Here is a 16,008-nt window from a genome sequence, read left to right on the forward strand (position 1 = left end):
AGAGTCACATGCTCTACCAACTGGGCCAGCCACATACCCCTTGATGAAAAGTATCTTAAGAGCAATCATGGTGACGACTCACTAGTGAGGTGGGGGAACTGTCTGTGGGAGTGTCACACTGTACAAACTCTGTGGTGGGACCAGCTGCTGTCAGCTTCCCATACCCCTTCAGCTAGCTACATGCTGCTTAGACCGCTGTGTGAGGAGGTTGCTCCTGCAGGGACTGTTGGCAGAGGATGCCCAGCACAGAGTGAGAGTCCAGCTCCTCAGCACAGAAAAGCTGGCCTCACATAGGTTGTCAATGTGCCTTGTGAACCCCGGGACAGTTCTTGAGGGGTGTATCACTGGCTCAGGGACATTTCTGGAGCTGGCAATCTCTGTACCCCAATACCCACCAATCCTAAAGGATTCTTTCTATACACAGGTGGTGGGGGGATAATGTTTGTAAGATGGAAGAGGCCAGGCTGGGATGGGCCCTATAGTCTGGCCCTTCCTATTTCCCACTGACATATTTTGTACCCAAGAAGTACTGATCCTTCGGGGAGCAAGAGATAGGAACTAGTCTTCTGTTTTCTCTCTTTGCTTTGGCTGCCAAGAAGCTCCAACTAGGTTTCTGGTAAAAAAAAAAAAATTCCTTGTCTAGTTTTAATGGTTCTGGCATGAGGACCTGAAGATTCTTTCCAGAAGTTCTGTGGGATAGCGAATAAACAAAAGAATATTATTGGGTAGAAGTTAAGGATCCAACCTTGGAAAACTGTGTGACCATGTGCACGTTACTTAGTCTCTCTGGGACTCGGTTTCCTCCTCTGACAAGTAGAGGCCATGGGACTGTTCACAGTGGGGACTGAGTGAGGCAGGTCATACCATGTGCTTCACACGGTGTGTGGCACACAGTAGATACTGAGCTAGGTCTGAGCCCCCATTATCACTTGCTGGGCCTGTTGGCAGAAGCCAGTTTTTCCTGCTTTCGCCCTTGCCCTCTGTTGTCTGTTCTTCAAAGCAGCCTGCAGGTTATCTTTGAATTTTTTCCTTTTGATTAACAAAAGCTTAATACATATAGATGCCTAATTTTATTTAAGTAATAATACTAAAACATGTAGCACTTGCTGTGTGCCAAGCATTGTTCTAAATCTTTACAATTATCAGTTCGTTTGTCATCGTCCCCATTTTACAGATGAGGAAACAGCACAGAGAAGAGTTCTGCCCTAGTTACAAAGCTGGTGAATGGGGCTTTGAAACCAGGCTGTCTCCATCATGTTTGTTTGGTTCTGTCTTCTTCCTTGCTGTGTTCCCAATGTCTGGAATACTGTCTGTCATACAGGAGAAGCTCTTGTTCTAGTGGTGCACGACTCGCAATAAACAAGAATTCGAGATTGCTTCTGATGGGTCTTTAAAAAAAATCTTACCCCTCTCACGGCTCAGCATTCTGTCTAGAATGAAGCATGAGCTCTGTTCCTGGCAGAGGAGGCCCTGCGGCATCTGCCCCCACTCCCCCTCCCACCTCCTACGCTCCCAACACACTGCCAATTTCCATTCCTCCCAACACGCCAAATTGGTCCCACTTCCCGGCCAGGAGGCTCTTTTCTTCGGCTCTTTGTGTGGCCGGCTCCTTTTGGTCAGCAAAATTGTCACCTCCGACGAAAGGATTTTGTTCCTGCCCATCCAGAGAAAAGAACCCGTCAGCTGCTGCTTAACACATTGGCTTCACCAAGGGGTGTGTGTGTGTCCTAGGTCGCAGTTTATGTATCCTTCAGCTTGTTTGTATGCTGTCCTTCAAAACTCCCGGCTTTAGCCACTGGATGGAGCCAGTGTGACCTTTCCCAACCTCCCGGCCTTTGTGCACGCTGGGCGATTCTGCCACGCGTCCCGTCTTCCTGTTCAATTACACCTGTAAACCCGACGCTGCCCTTCTGGTTCAAGACACCAAATTCCCGCCTGCCAGAATTTTCCTCAGTTGGGCAGTTCCCTTCCCCATCATAAGGAAAATGGTTTTCGAAGCCTCAGGCATGACGGTCTCTGTAGAACCAAGTAGACACCTGCTCCACACCACAGCCCTCGAGGTGTAGAGCCCCCGTGGGCGCGGCCATCTCAAAGCAGGGACCGCGCGGGCGCGGCCATCTTCCCTCCGCGCAGGCGCCGCGGCCCCGCCGCGTTCGCGTGGGGCCGGCGGGAGGGGGGCGGGAGGGGGCCCGGTGTTGACTATTGGCGGACGCGGGCTCAAAGCCCCCACTGAGCGTGCGCACATCCAACCGCTGCAACCCTGTAGGTTGCGGAGCCTGAGTTGGTCCTGAAGCGGAAGTGCTTCTTGGGGCCAGTTCTTGCACTGGTCTCCTCTGCAGTGAGCAGAAAATCTATTGTCGAGAGGGTGAGAGAGAGAGAGAAAGAGAGGGGTTGAGAGGGCGAGTGCTAGAGGTGATGGGCGGAGTGATGGGGAGTTCCGGGGGGAACGAAAGAAGGGGGATTTGGGGGGTCATTGATGGTGGGACTTGTGGGGTGAGTGATGGGAGACCGAATGACGCTCTCTGGGCACGATGGTGGACAAAGTTATGGGACTAGTCAGGGTTAAGTGGGGCTTGTTAAACGTTGACTTTTACACATTTTCCAGCACAGTGACCTGCGCTAAGGGTTCATACGCACTCCTCAGGCCCCTCCTTAGGCGCCCCCCGCCTCTCCCCGTGCCCCTCTCCCCTTGCCCGCGCCCCAGGGTAGGGGCCTGATGTGAATGCTTCAGCCGAAGTGAATCTGCACCCGAAGGCTTCCTTCTGGCTCCTGGGCAAGCCGGCCCCAGTGAGGTGAGGAGAAGGAAGAGGCACCTGAGAGGACTCCTCTCCCGAGCTGAGAGCTTGGGGCTTGGGAGGGGGGTGGGCGAGGCCTGGTGCTGCGGGGTCTGGGAGGGGATCATCAGGCTTAAAACGTCAGGAGGCCGATAGTTTTCCAAAAGTTCAGTTTTCTTGGCGTTTAACAAATACTAGCACATTTGAATTACAGATTATTTAAAAATAGTGGAAAAGAAAATCAAAAGGAATTCATTTTATCCCCCTGCGTCTATACGTCCATTCTTAGACAGTTTTAGTGTTTTAGGGCTCTGGGTTTTTAAACATTTCACATATAGTTTGAGGTGGGTTCCTGCGGTTTTATAACCTACCTTTTTTTTTTTTTCATTTAGAAGTTGACTGTGATTCAGCTTAATTTACTCTGTGATGTGTTAAAAACTTTCATTTAGGTATGTGTACAGAAAAGTACACAGATGCTAAAGCATACAACAGTCTTTTGAATAGCTATATAGCATTTCACCCCTTGTATCTCCTTATTAATCTTCTTATTTTGAGTCATACAGGATTAACTTTGGCATTCATAAAGTCGACGCTGAGATGAAGGTACTTACAGAGGAATTGTGATGCATTAGAGTACATTATTTCATTAAGGAAAATGCCTGGAAATACTATTTCTGGGTCAGTACATAAGTGTATACAGAAAAAACCCTTTTGTGTTAGATGCTCATGTTTGGAAAAGAATCAAGAATACACAGGTGGTTGTTAAAAACCACACGGTTGCCCACACTTCCACAGAGTGGCCTCATGCCCAGCTTATGGGAGGGAATTCTTGGGCAGATAATTCTAGGCAGATAGTCCCGTTGGATTCTCTCATACTCTGTATACTTCTCCGTTCTTACAGCTCAGCCTTCGCACATCTCTGCCTTTTCCCAAGAACAGAAAATGGCCAAACCCCAGGTAAGTATGTGGTCTGTTCCTTTTTCTTTCTTTTTTTTTTTTTTTTACCATGGATGTGATGAGCTTGGAGGAATTCCTGACATAAAATAGGAAATTATTTGTAAATAAACATTGGGATCAGGAAAAACGAGGAACAGAGGCAAGGCCAAGTTAGAGTGTAGACATGTGGAGGACTTAGGGTGTGACTGGTAATAACATTGACTTACAGATGTCTCTTTGAGCCTCTGGCTGCCAGAGGGAAACTTAATTAGGAAGCTGGCTCACCTTGCTCATCAGGAGAGAGCACACCAAGTCCTCAGGGAAGTGGAGGTTTCCTGTAATTGCCTTCCATGGCATTTCTTTTCAGAGTCTTCCTGTGGATGGCGGAATTGTCTTTAAGCACAGCCTGGTGATAAATGCAGTCCCTGGTTTCCTGCCGCTATTTCTTACAGCATTCTTCATTGAGCTGGCGACATAACGTCAAGGTGTAATTTGGGAACGAAATGTCTTAGGGAACTGGCTTTTCTTGAAATCATTTTCCTGAAGTAAGTTTATCAGTCAGACTTTGGATTCTCATTTGGCCAAGATACAGAGTCTTGCAGAGGTGCTTATAGCCAACCATCTTTTTTTCTTTCAGTTAAAAAAAAAATAAATTAGTGCGCAGGAATATTGAATTTGTTGTCACTGTCCAGTACAATAAATATGAACCCATTTGGCGTTGTTAATGTCAGTGTGCTGAGGTGAAGGTATTTCATGAATACAGATGGGTGTAACTAATCTATGGGATAGAGAATAGTTTCATCAGGCAAAAAAAAAAATGCCTTATGCTACTCCTTTATGGTTCTTTCCTTCCCCACTTGTAACCTCAGACAACCACAGATCTGTTCTGCATCACTACAGTTTTTTTTTAAAGATTTTATTTATTTATTTGACAGAGATCACAAGTAGGCAGAGAGGCAGGCAGAGAGAGAGGAAGGGAAGCAGGCTCCCCGCTGAGCAGAGAGCCCGATGCGGGACTCGATCCCAGGACCCTGAGATCATGACCTGAGCCGAAGGCAGCAGCCCAACCCACTGAGCCACCCAGGCGCCCCATCACTACAGTTTTTATCTTTTCCAGGATGTCCTATAAAAGGAATCATATGTATGTAACCTTTTTTTAAAAAAATTAAATGTTCATTGGAGATAATCGATTGATGTGCAGTTATAAAAATATAGAGACATCCCATGTATCCTTTACCTGTTTCCCCCAATAGTACATCTTACAAAGCTATAGTAGAATGTCATGACCAGGATGTTGACTTTGCTGTGGTTAAGACAAGCCCCGGCACCACAGGGACCTCTTATGTTGCCCTTTTATAGCCAAATCCATCCCTTTTCTCTAATCCTCCCATTCTTAGCCTTCTAGGAATTACCACTCTCCATTTCTTGAATTTTGTTGTTTCAAGGATGAGATAAAAATCAAATCCTGGGTGGCTCAGTGGGTTAAAGCCTCTGCCTTCCATCCCAGGGTCCTGGGATCAAGCCCCATGTCTGGCTCTCTGCTCAGCAGGGAGCCTGCTTCCTCTCTCAGTGCCTGCCTCTCTGCCTACTTGTGATCTCTGTCTGTCAAATAAATAAATAAAATCTTTAAAAAAAATCAAATCCTACAGTATGTGACCTTTTGACATTGAGGATATTTTTACTCAGCATAATTCCCTAGAGAGTCAGACAAGCTGTGTTAGGTCTTTTTATTGCTGGGTGGTATTCCATGATATTGATGCACCACTGCTTGTCTGTCCCTTCTTCTGTTGAAAGACATTGGAATTATTTCCAGTTTTTGACAGTTACAAGTAACACTACTTAAAACCTTCGTACACGGGTGTTTGTGTGAACATCGGTTTTCATTTCTCTAGAATAAATATTGGATTGCTGGGTCACATGATAAGTGTATGTTTAACTTTTTAAGACACTGCCAGATTGTTTTCCAGAATGGTTGAATCATTTTTTCATTTCCACCAGCAATGTATAAGAATTCCAATTGCTATGTTTTTGCCAGCGCTTGGTATTGTCACTATTTTTAATTTTAGTCATTCTGGCGATATAATTGGTATCTCATCATGGCTTTAATTTGGGTTTCACTAATAGCCAGTTATGTTCAAGGTCTTTAGATACGCTTATTTACTTTTTGTGTATCCTCTTTGATGAAGTGTTCAATCCGCTCTTCTGCCCATTTAAAATTAGATTGTTTTCTCACTACTGAGCTTTGAGAGTTCTTTATGTATTTTGTGTGCAAGTCCTTTGCTTGATACATAGTTTGTGTGGTTTGCCTTTTTATTCTCTAAACAGAGTGTTCACAGAGCAAGAATTTTTAATTTTGAAAATGTCCTGTGTATGAATTATTTCCTTTATGGATGGTGATTTTGGTGTCATGGTTAAGAACTCTTTGCTGGATCCTCAGGTCCTGAAGATTTTTTTTGATTCTGTAAGTTTCATAGTTTTAGCTTTTACATTTAGACCTGTGATCTCTTTTGCATTAATTTTTATATAAGGGGTGAGAAGTAGGTTGAAGGTTATTATTTTGCATATGGAATTCCATTTGTTCCAACCCCATTTGTCCAAAGGATCATTTTTCTCTTTTGAATTGCTTTTGCAGGTTCGTCATAAATCAGTCGGCCATATTTGTGGATCTATTTCTGGACTCTACTCTGTTCTATTGATTTATGTATCTAATCCTCTGCCAGTCCCACACTTTTTTTTACACTTTTATTTAAATTCCAGTTAGTTAGCATACAGCTGTTTCCATAATTTGGCTATCATAGATAATGCTGCTATAAACACTGGGGTCTGTATGCCTTTGAATTAGTACTTTTGTATTCTTTGGCTAAGTACCTGGCGGTGTGATTGCTGGGTTGTAGGGTAGGTCTATTTTTAACTTTTTGAGGAACCTCCATACTGTTTCCAGTGTGGCTGCACCTGTTTGCATCCCCACCAACAGTACAAGAGGGTTCCCCTTTCTCCACATCTTCCACAACATCTGTTGTTTCTTATATTGTTGATTTTACCCATTCAGACAGGTGTGATGTGATAACTCATCGTAGTTTGGATTTGCATTTTGCTGATGGTGAGTGATGTTGGGCATCTTCTCATGTGTCTGTTGGCCATCTGGATGGAGAAATGTTTATTCTTGTCTTCTGCCCATTTTTAACTTTTTAAAAAGATTTATTTATTTTCATGCTTTACAGGTGTTTTATTTCCTAAAGCTGATGTCACTGCAAGCTGCTTTTCCATTTTAAGTAAAACACTCAGATTGTTGATAGGTTTTGCTGGCGGCACGGGGTTTGTAGTGACCCCTGCACATTGTTTAAAAATTGGATCATACTGCACTGGGACACTCAGGTCCCTTTCAGGAATCTTTTCTTAAATTACTTACTTCAGTTTGTCACTGGTATTCTGGGGAAAAAATTTGGAAAGTTTCTGTTTGTATTTTATTGTAGTTTATAATAAATCAAATTATTTTTTATTAGTTTCTGAGGTAGAATTTAGTGATTCATGGGTTGCGTACAATACCCAGTGCTCATTCCATCAAGTGCCCTCCTTCATGCCTATCACCCAGTTGCCCCGTCCCCTACCCACCTCCCCTCCAGCAACTCTTGAGTTTATTTCCTAGAGTTTAGCACCCCTTATGGTTTGCCTCCCCCTCAATTTTCATCTCGTTTTATTTTTCCTTCCCTTCCCCTATGTTCATCTGTTTCGTTTCTTAAATTCCAAATATGAGTGAAGTCATATGGTATCTGTCTTTCTCTGACTGACTTATTTTGCTTAGAATAATACGTTCCATCCACGTCTTTACAAGTGGCAAGATTTTATTCTTTTTGGTGGCTGAGTAATATTCCACTCTGTGTGTGTGTGTGTGTGTGTGTGTGTGTGTATAAAATATCTGTTCATGTCTTCTGCCCGTTTTTTTATTTGAGAGAGAGAGCATGCACGGTGCAGAGGGGGAGAGGGAGAGAATCCCACTCAGTCTCTGTGCTGAGCTTGGAGTCCGACGTGGGGCTTGATCTCATGACCCTGGAATCACAAATGGAGCCAAAACCAAGAGTCAGACTATTGACAAACTGTGCCATTCAGGCATTCCTTCCATCCATTTTTTAATTGCATTATTTGTTTTTGGGGTGTTGAGTTTTATAAGTTCCTTAGATGTTTTGGATACTAACCCTTTTTGAGATATGTCATTTGCAAATATCTTCTCCTTTTCTGTAGGTTGCTTTTTAAGTTTTGTTGGTTGTTTCCTTCACTGTGTAGAAGACTTTTGTTTTGATTTAGTCCCGATAGTTTACTTTTGCTTTTGTCTTCCTTGTCTCAGGAGACAGATCTAGAAAGAAGATGCTTCTACCCATGGCAAGAAGTTACTGCTGGTGTTTTCTTCCACAGTTTTTATGGTTTCATATCTCACATTTAGGTCTTTCATCCATTTTTAATTTATTTTTCTGTGTGGTGTAAGTAAGTGATGCAGTTTCTTTCTGTTTTTTTTTTTTCTTGAATGTTTTCATTCAAAAAATGTCCAGTTTTCCATTCACCATTTCCATTCACCATTCAAAACTGTCCAGTTTTCCCAACACCATTTGTTGAAGAGACACTCTTTTTCCCACTGGGTATTCCTCCTGCTTTGTCCAGGATTAATTGACCGATAGTTGTGGATACATTTTGGGGGTTTCTTGTCTGTTCTGTTGACCTATGTGTCTATTTTTGTGCCAGTATCGTGCTGTTTTGATTAGTACAGCTTTGTAATATAACTTGCAATCTGGAATTGTGATGCCTCCAGTTTTGCTTTTATTTTTCAGGGTTGCTTTGGCTATTTGGGGTCTTTTGTGGCTCCACAGACATTTTTGGATTGTTTGTTCTAGCTCTGTGAAACATGCTGGTGGTATTTTGATAGGGCTTGCTTTAAATGTCCAGATTGAGCTTTGAGTAGTATAGACATTTTAACAATATTTGCTTTTCCAATCCATGAGCACAGAATGTCTTTCATTTCTTTTTTTTAAGATTTTATTTAAATTATTTTGAGAGACAGAGAGAGGTGGGGAGAGAATAGGGGGGAGAGGGAGAGGGAGAGAGAGAATCTCAAGCAGACTCCATGCTGAGCGTGAAGGCTGACTGGGGGCTTGATCTTACCACCATCGATATCATGACCTGAGCTGAAATCAAGAGTCCAGTGCCTAGCTGACTGAGCTACCCAGGTACCCATCTTTCCATTTCTTTGTGTCATCGTCAATTTCTTTGATCAGTGTTCTAGTTTTCAGAGTACAGGTCTTTTATCTCCTTAGCTAGGTTTGTTCCTAGGTATTTTACTGATTTGGGTGCCATTGTAAATGGAATTGGTTTCCTTTTTAAAAAAATTATTTGAGAGAGAGAGAGAGAGAATGCAGGAGAGCAGAAGCCGTGGAGACGGAGAAGCAGGCTGCCGGTGGAGCAGCGAGCCTGATGTGGGGCTCAGTCCCAGCACCCTGGCATCATGAGCTGAGCTGAAGGCAGATGCTTAACTGACTGACCACCCAGGTACCCCTGGGATTGATTCCTTAATTTTTCTTTCTGCTACTTCATTATCGGTAAATAGAAATGCAGCAGATTTCTGTACATTGCTTTTGTATCCTGTGACTTTACTGAATTTGTGTATCAGTTCTAGCAGTTTTTTGGTGGAGTCTTTTGGGTTTTCTATGTACAGTACCATGTCATCCGCAAGTAGTGAGATTTTTAGTTTTTTCTTGCCTATTTGGATAATTTTTGTTCTCTGATTGCAATGACTAGGACTTCCAGTACTCAGGTAAATAAAAGTGGTGAGACTGGATATCCCTGTCTTGTTCCTGACTGTAGAAGAGGAGCTCTTAGTTTTTCCTCATTGAGTATGATGCTAGCTGTGGGTTTTTCATATATGGCCTTTATTATGTTGAAGTATGTTTCCTCTAAATCTACCTTGTTGAGAGTTTTTATCATGAGTGGATGTTGTACTTTGTCAGATGCTTTTTCTGCATCTATTGCAATGATCATATGTTCTTATCCTTTATTAATGTGATAGATCACGTTGATTTGTGGATTTTGAACCACCCTTGCATCCCAGGAATAAATCCCACTTGATCGTGGTGAATGATTTTCTTAATGTATTGTTGGATTTGGTTTGATGATATTTTATTGAGAATTTTTGCATCCATGTTCATCGGGGATATTGGCCTGTGGTTCTCTTTTTCAGTCGTTTTTTTTTTTTTTAATCTGGTTTTGCTATCAGGGTAATGCTGCCTTCATAGAATGAATGTGGAGGTTTTCCTTCCTTTTCTATTTTTTGCAATAGTTTGAGAAGAATAGGTATTAACTCTTTAAATATTTGGTAGAATTTTCCTGTGAAGCCATCTTGCCCTGGACTTCCTAGTATATGTGCTGCCGAAGTGAGCACTCTAGACTTTTGTTCGTTGGGCGTTTTTGGATTACTGGTTCAATTTCCCTGCTGGTTATGGGTCTGTTCAGGTTTTCTATTTCTTTGTGTTTCAGTTTTGGTAGTTTTATATGTTTGTAGGAATTTATCCATTTCTTCTAGGTTGTCCCAGTTTGTTGGCAGATAGTTTCTCATAATATTCTCTTATAATTATATTTCTGTGGTGTTGGTTGTGATCTCTCCTCTTTGATTTGTGATTTTATCTATTTGGGTCCTCTTTTATTTTTGATAAGTCTGGCTAGAGATTTATCCATTTTATTAATTTTTAAAAAGATTTTATTTAAGAGAGAGAGAGCAAGCAAGCATGAGCAGGGGGAGGGACAGTCGGAAAGGGAGAAGCAGAAGGCAGACGCTTATCCCACTAAGACCCCACCAGGCGCCCATCCCTAAATTTTATTAATTTTTTTGAAAAACCAGCTCATGGTTTCATTGGTTTGTTCTGTTGTTTTTTAAAATTTCAGTATCATTTATTTCTCCTCTAATCTTTATTATTTCCTTCTTTCTGCTGGCTTTGGGCTTCATTTGTTGTTTTTTACCTAGTTCCTTTAGTTGTAATGTTAGGTTGTTAGTTGAGATTTTTTTCTTGCTTCTTGAGGTAGGCCTGTATTGGTATGTATTTCCTTCTTAGGTCTGCTTTTGCTGTGTTCCAAAGGTTTTGGACCATCATTTTTTAATTTTCACTTGTTTCCGTGTATTTTTTAATTTCTTCTTTGATTTCCTGGTTGACCCATTCACTGTTTGGTAGCATATTGTTTAACCTCCATGTGTTTGCGGTCCTTCCAGATTTTTTCTTGTAGTTGACTTCAAGTTTCATAACGCTGTGGTCAGAGAAGGTGCATGGTGTGACTTTAGTCTTTTTGTATTTGTTAAGACCTGTTTTTGTGACCTAATCTGTGATTTATTCTGGAGAATGTCCTGTGTGTACTTGAAAAGAATGTATTTTGCTGTTTTAGGATAGAATGTTCTGAATGTATCTGTATGTCCATCTGGTCCACTGTGTCATTCAAAGCTGTTGTTTCCTTGTTTATTTTCTGTCCCTTGATGTAAGTGGTGGCATGTTACTATCCTCTACCATTTTGTATTGTTATCAGTTAGTTTTTTTATGTTTGTTATTAATTGTTTTATATATTTGGGTGTTCCCAGGTTGGGTGCATAAATACTTTCAATTTTTATATCTTCTTGTTGGATTGTCCCTTTTATTATGATACAGTGCACTTCTTTGTCTCTTGTTGCAGTCTGTTTGAAAGTCTGGTTTGTCCAATATATGTAGTTACTCTGGCTTTCTTTTGACATCCATTTGCATGATAAATTTTTCTCTATCCCTTCACTTTCGATCTGTGGATGTCTTGAAGTGTAAAATGATTCTCTTGGGTGGAGTGCCTGGTTAGCTCAGACAGTGGCCATGTGACTTTTGATGTCAGGGTTGTGAGTTTGAGCCCCACGCTGGGTGTAGAGATTACTTAAAAAAATAAAAAGTAAAATAAAATGAATCTCTTACAGGCAACATATAGAAGGGTCTTGTTTGTTTTTTTTTAAATCCATTCTGACACCCTGTGTCTTTGGATTGGCGCCTTTAGTCCATTTACAGTCAGAGCAGTTATAGATAGATATGCATTTATTGCCATTTTATTTCTTGTTTTGTTATTTCTGGAGATTTTCTCTGTGCCTTTCTTGCCTTTGTCACTTTTGGTCTTTCCTTTCCAGAGTCCCCTTTAATACTTCATGCAGGGCTGGTTTGGTGGTCATGGACTCCCTGAGATTTTGTTTGTCTGGAACACTTGTTATCTCTCCTTCTATTCCGAATGCTAGCCTTGCTTCGAAGAGCACTCTTGGCTGCGGAGTTTTACAGTCAGCACTTGGAACAGATCATGCCACTCCCTGCTGACTTGCCAAGTTTTTTTTGATAAATCTGCAGCTAGCCTTATGGATCTTAACCTTGTACGTTAAGGACTAATTTTTTTTAAAGATTTTATTTTACGAATTTGACCGAGAGAGACAGTGGGAGAGGGAACACAAGCAGGGGGAGTGGGAGAGGGAGAAGCGGGCTTCCCACAGAGCAGGGAGCCTGACACGGGGCTCGATCCCAGCACCCTGGGATCAGGACCTGAGCGAAAGGTAGACATTTAATGACTGAGCCACCCAAGTGCTCCAAGGACTAATTTTTTTTAAGATTTTATTTTTTAAGTCATCTCTATCCCCAGCATGGGGCTCAAACCCACAATCCCGAGATAAGGAGTCACATGCTCTACTGAATGAGCCAGTTGGCTGCCATTAAGGACTTCTGTTATTTTACTGCTTTTTAGATTTTTTCTTTATCAGTATATTTCACAGACTTAATTACAATATGTCTTTGTGTTGGCCTGCTTTTGTTGATTTTGATTGGAGTTCTCTGTGCTTTGTGGATCTAGATGTCTGTGTCCATCCCCAGATTAGGGAAGTTTTTAGCTATTATTTCTCCAAATAAATTTTCTGCTCCCCCTTTTCTCTCCTTCTTCTGGGACTCCTATAATACAGTTGTACTGTTTGATAGAGTCATTGAGTTTCCTAAGTTTATTCTCGTGTTGCATAATTTCTCTCTCTCTTTTCTTCATCTTCATTATGTACTTCCTATTACTTTGTGTTTTAGGTCACTAATTCATTCCTTTGCTTCTTCTAGCCTGCTGTTTGTTACATCAGGCATGTTTCCAATCTTGTTGTCCTTTTCATCTTTGGTCAGTTCTTTTTTTTTTAAGTTGATGCCCCAATGTGGGGCTTGAATTAATGATTCTGAGATCAAGACATGAGCTAAGAGTCAAACCAAAGGCAGATGCTTAACCTTCGGAGCCACCCAGGCACCCCTGATTGATTCTATTTTAATTTTTTTTCTCTTTGGCAAGTGTCTCACTGATGTCTTCTATTCTTTTATCAAGCCCAGTGTGTATCCTTATGATGATTGCTTTAAATTCTCCATGAGGCATGTTACTTACATCTGTTTCGGTTAGATCTCTGACTGTGGCCTTGTTCTTTCATTTAGGATAGTTTCCTCTGTCTTCACATTTTATCTAAGTCTCTGTGTTTTTCTATGTGTAAGAGAAGCCGTTTATGTCTCCTGCTTCTGAAAGTAATGAAGGGGCCATGTAATGCCCAGGGCCTGGCACATCACAGAGTGTCTCCCGTGTGTGCTATGTGTGTTCAGCTGTTGTGTGCTGGCCACTCTTAAAAAATAAAATCATCTGCAGAGGCTCGTCTTGCCTGCTGTGGGCAGTGCTTGGTCCCCGGCCTGAATGTGGTGAGTTTGAACTAGATGTGCTGTGGTCTGCTTGTTAAATGAGACCTGTCAGCGACCTTACTGGAACTAAGGCCCTGCAGAGAGGACTCCCTGGTCAGGCGATGTGATGTGGACAGGGGTTTCTGCTGGTCTCTGGGGGAGGGGCCTGCCGTGCTGGGACTGAGCAGGGCTGTTCCACCTGTGTGCAGGGGCGTGAAGCTTTGTGTAAACAAGTTAGGTAGCCAGTGTCAGTGTATGCTGCTTGCCACAGATGGCTCCATGTATGAGGAGGGCTGGGGAATTGAAATGGCTCTGGCCAACTTCCTTGTTCCTGGGGAGGTGTCTCCATGAGGGCTGTCTCTCAGGCATGCACTCCAAGAAGAGTGAATAATCTCCCTACTATGTTCCCCGGGCCCTGAGCTTGTTTTTATATATGTGTATGAAAGTGGTCCAGTTTCATGCTTTCGCATGCAGCTGCCCACTTTTCCTAGCACCCATTTATTTAAGACACTGTCTTTTCTCCATTGTTATATTGTTGCCTCCTTTGTTCTAGATAAATTGACCATATAAGCCTGGGTTTATGTCTGGGTTCCCTATTTTGTTCCATTGATCTATGTGTTTGTTTTTGTCCGAGTACCATACTGTTTTGGTTACTGTAGCTTTGTAGTATAGTTGAACATCAAGGAGCACGATACCTACCTTTGTTCTTTCTCAAGATTGCTTTGTGTATTGGAGATGTTTTGTGGTTCCATATAAACTTTGGTATTACTTGTTACAGTTCTGTGAAAAATTCCTGTGGTATTTTGATAGGGATTGTGTTAAATCTGTAGATTGCTTTAGCCACAGCATTTACACAATATTATTTCTTTCAGTCTGTGAGCATGGCATCTTTCCATTTGTGCCATTTTCGGTTTCTTTCATCAGTGGTTTATGGTTTTCAGAATAAATGTCTTTCATGTCCTTGGTTAAATTTATTCCCAGGTATTTTAGGTTTTTTTGATGTAATTGTAAATCTGATTGTTTTTTTTTAAAATCTCTTTCTGATAGTTTTGGTGTTAGTGTATAGATACACAACAGATTTCTGTGTATTAATTTTGTGTCGTGCAACTTTACTGAATTTATTCCAATAGTTTTTTGGTGGAGTCTTTAAGGTTTTTTTTCAATATAATGTCATCTGCAAATAGTGACAGTTTTCCTTCTTCCCATTTAGATGCCTTTTCTTTCCTTTTTTTCTGCATAGTTACTGTGGCTAGGACTGCAAGTACTCTGTTGCGTAGAAGTGGTGAGTGGACATCCTTATGTTGTTTCTGATCTTAGAGGAAAGGCTTTCTTTCACCTTTTCACTGTTGAGTATGATACTAGGTGTGAATTTGTCATATATGGCCTTTATTGTGTTGACATACCTTCTCTGTATACCCACTTTGTTGAGAGTTTTTATCATAAATGAATGTTAAATTTTGTCAGTGCTTTTGGTGTATGTCATTGATTTGTTTGTGGATGTTAAACCATTAATTCCAAGTGGAATTAATTACTTGGTCGTGGGGTGTGATCCTTTTAATGTTTTATTGAATGCGGTTTGCTAATATTTAGTTGAGGACTTTTGCATCTAGGTTTATCAGGGATACTGGCCTGTAATTTTCTTTGTAGTGTCTTTGGTTTTGGGATCAGGGTAATGCTGGCTTTGTATAATGAGTTTGGAAGTGTTTCTTCTTCTTTAAGAATTGGAATAATTTAAGGAAGCCAATTTGACCTGGACTTTTGTTCTTCGGGAGTTTTTTTTTTTTAAAGATTTTGTTTATTTATATTTGACAGACAGAGATCACAAGTAGGCAGAGAGGCAGGCAGAGAGAGAGGAGGAAGCAGGCTCTCTGCTGAGCAGAGAGCCCGATGTGGGGCTCGATCCCAGGACCCTGGGATCATGACCTGAGCCGAAGGCAGAGGCTTTAACCCACTGAGACACCCAGGCGCCCCTCTTTGGGAGTTTTTTGATTACTGATTCAGTTTCATTCTTAGTAATTGGTCTTCAGATTTTCTGGTTGTTCATGATTCAGTCTTGGAAGATTGTATGTTTCTAGGAGTTGATCCATTTTTTCTAGGTTGTCTAATTTGTTGATGTATAGTTATTGATAGTATTCTCTTACAATCTTTGTATTTCTTTTTTTTTTTAAAGATTTTATTTATTTATTTGACAGACAAAGATCATAAGCAGGCAGACAGGCAGGCAGAGAGAGAGGGGGGAAAGCAGGCTCCCTGCCGAACAGGGAGCGCAATGCGGGGCTTGATCCCAGGACCCTGGGATCATGACCTGAGCTGAAGACAGAGGCTTTAACTGCTGAGCCACCCAGGTGCCCTCAATCTTTTGTATTTCTATGGTATTGGTTGTAATTTCTCCTCATTTGTTTCTGATTTTATTTATTTGGGCTCTTTTTTTTCTAGAGTCTGGCTAAAAGTTTTGTTGATCTTGTTTATCTTTTCAAAGAACCAGCTCTTATTCATTGATGTTTTCTATTGAGCTTTTAGTCTCTCTTTCATTTATTTCCATTCTGATATTTATTCTTTCCCTTTTTCTACTAACTTTGGGCTTTGTT

The 16,008-nt window shown here is 41.5% G+C and overlaps 1 protein-coding gene across 13 annotated transcripts in view; it reads left to right on the forward strand.

Annotated features, from left to right (window-relative positions):
* Nucleotides 1–16,008, forward strand: part of ZNF182 (zinc finger protein 182) — a 47,764-nt gene that overhangs the window by 13,985 nt on the left and 17,771 nt on the right. For 6 of the 13 annotated variants that reach the window (XM_044235097.1, XM_044235107.1, XM_044235106.1 and 3 more), the window contains 2 exons: nt 2,606–2,792; nt 3,338–3,731. In XM_044235097.1, coding sequence (XP_044091032.1) covers nt 3,717–3,731 — 15 coding nt within the window. In that variant the 5' untranslated portion in view covers nt 2,606–2,792; nt 3,338–3,716. Of the gene's footprint in view, nt 1–2,284; nt 2,366–2,605; nt 2,793–3,116; nt 3,732–4,171; nt 4,256–16,008 lie in introns of those variants that run through there. The other 7 variants (XM_044235099.1, XM_044235103.1, XM_044235102.1 and 4 more) reach the window with 7 other exon arrangements.

Source organism: Neovison vison, chromosome X (assembly GCF_020171115.1).
Source record: "Neovison vison isolate M4711 chromosome X, ASM_NN_V1, whole genome shotgun sequence".
In the NCBI taxonomy this organism is placed as follows: Eukaryota; Metazoa; Chordata; class Mammalia; order Carnivora; family Mustelidae; genus Neogale; species Neogale vison.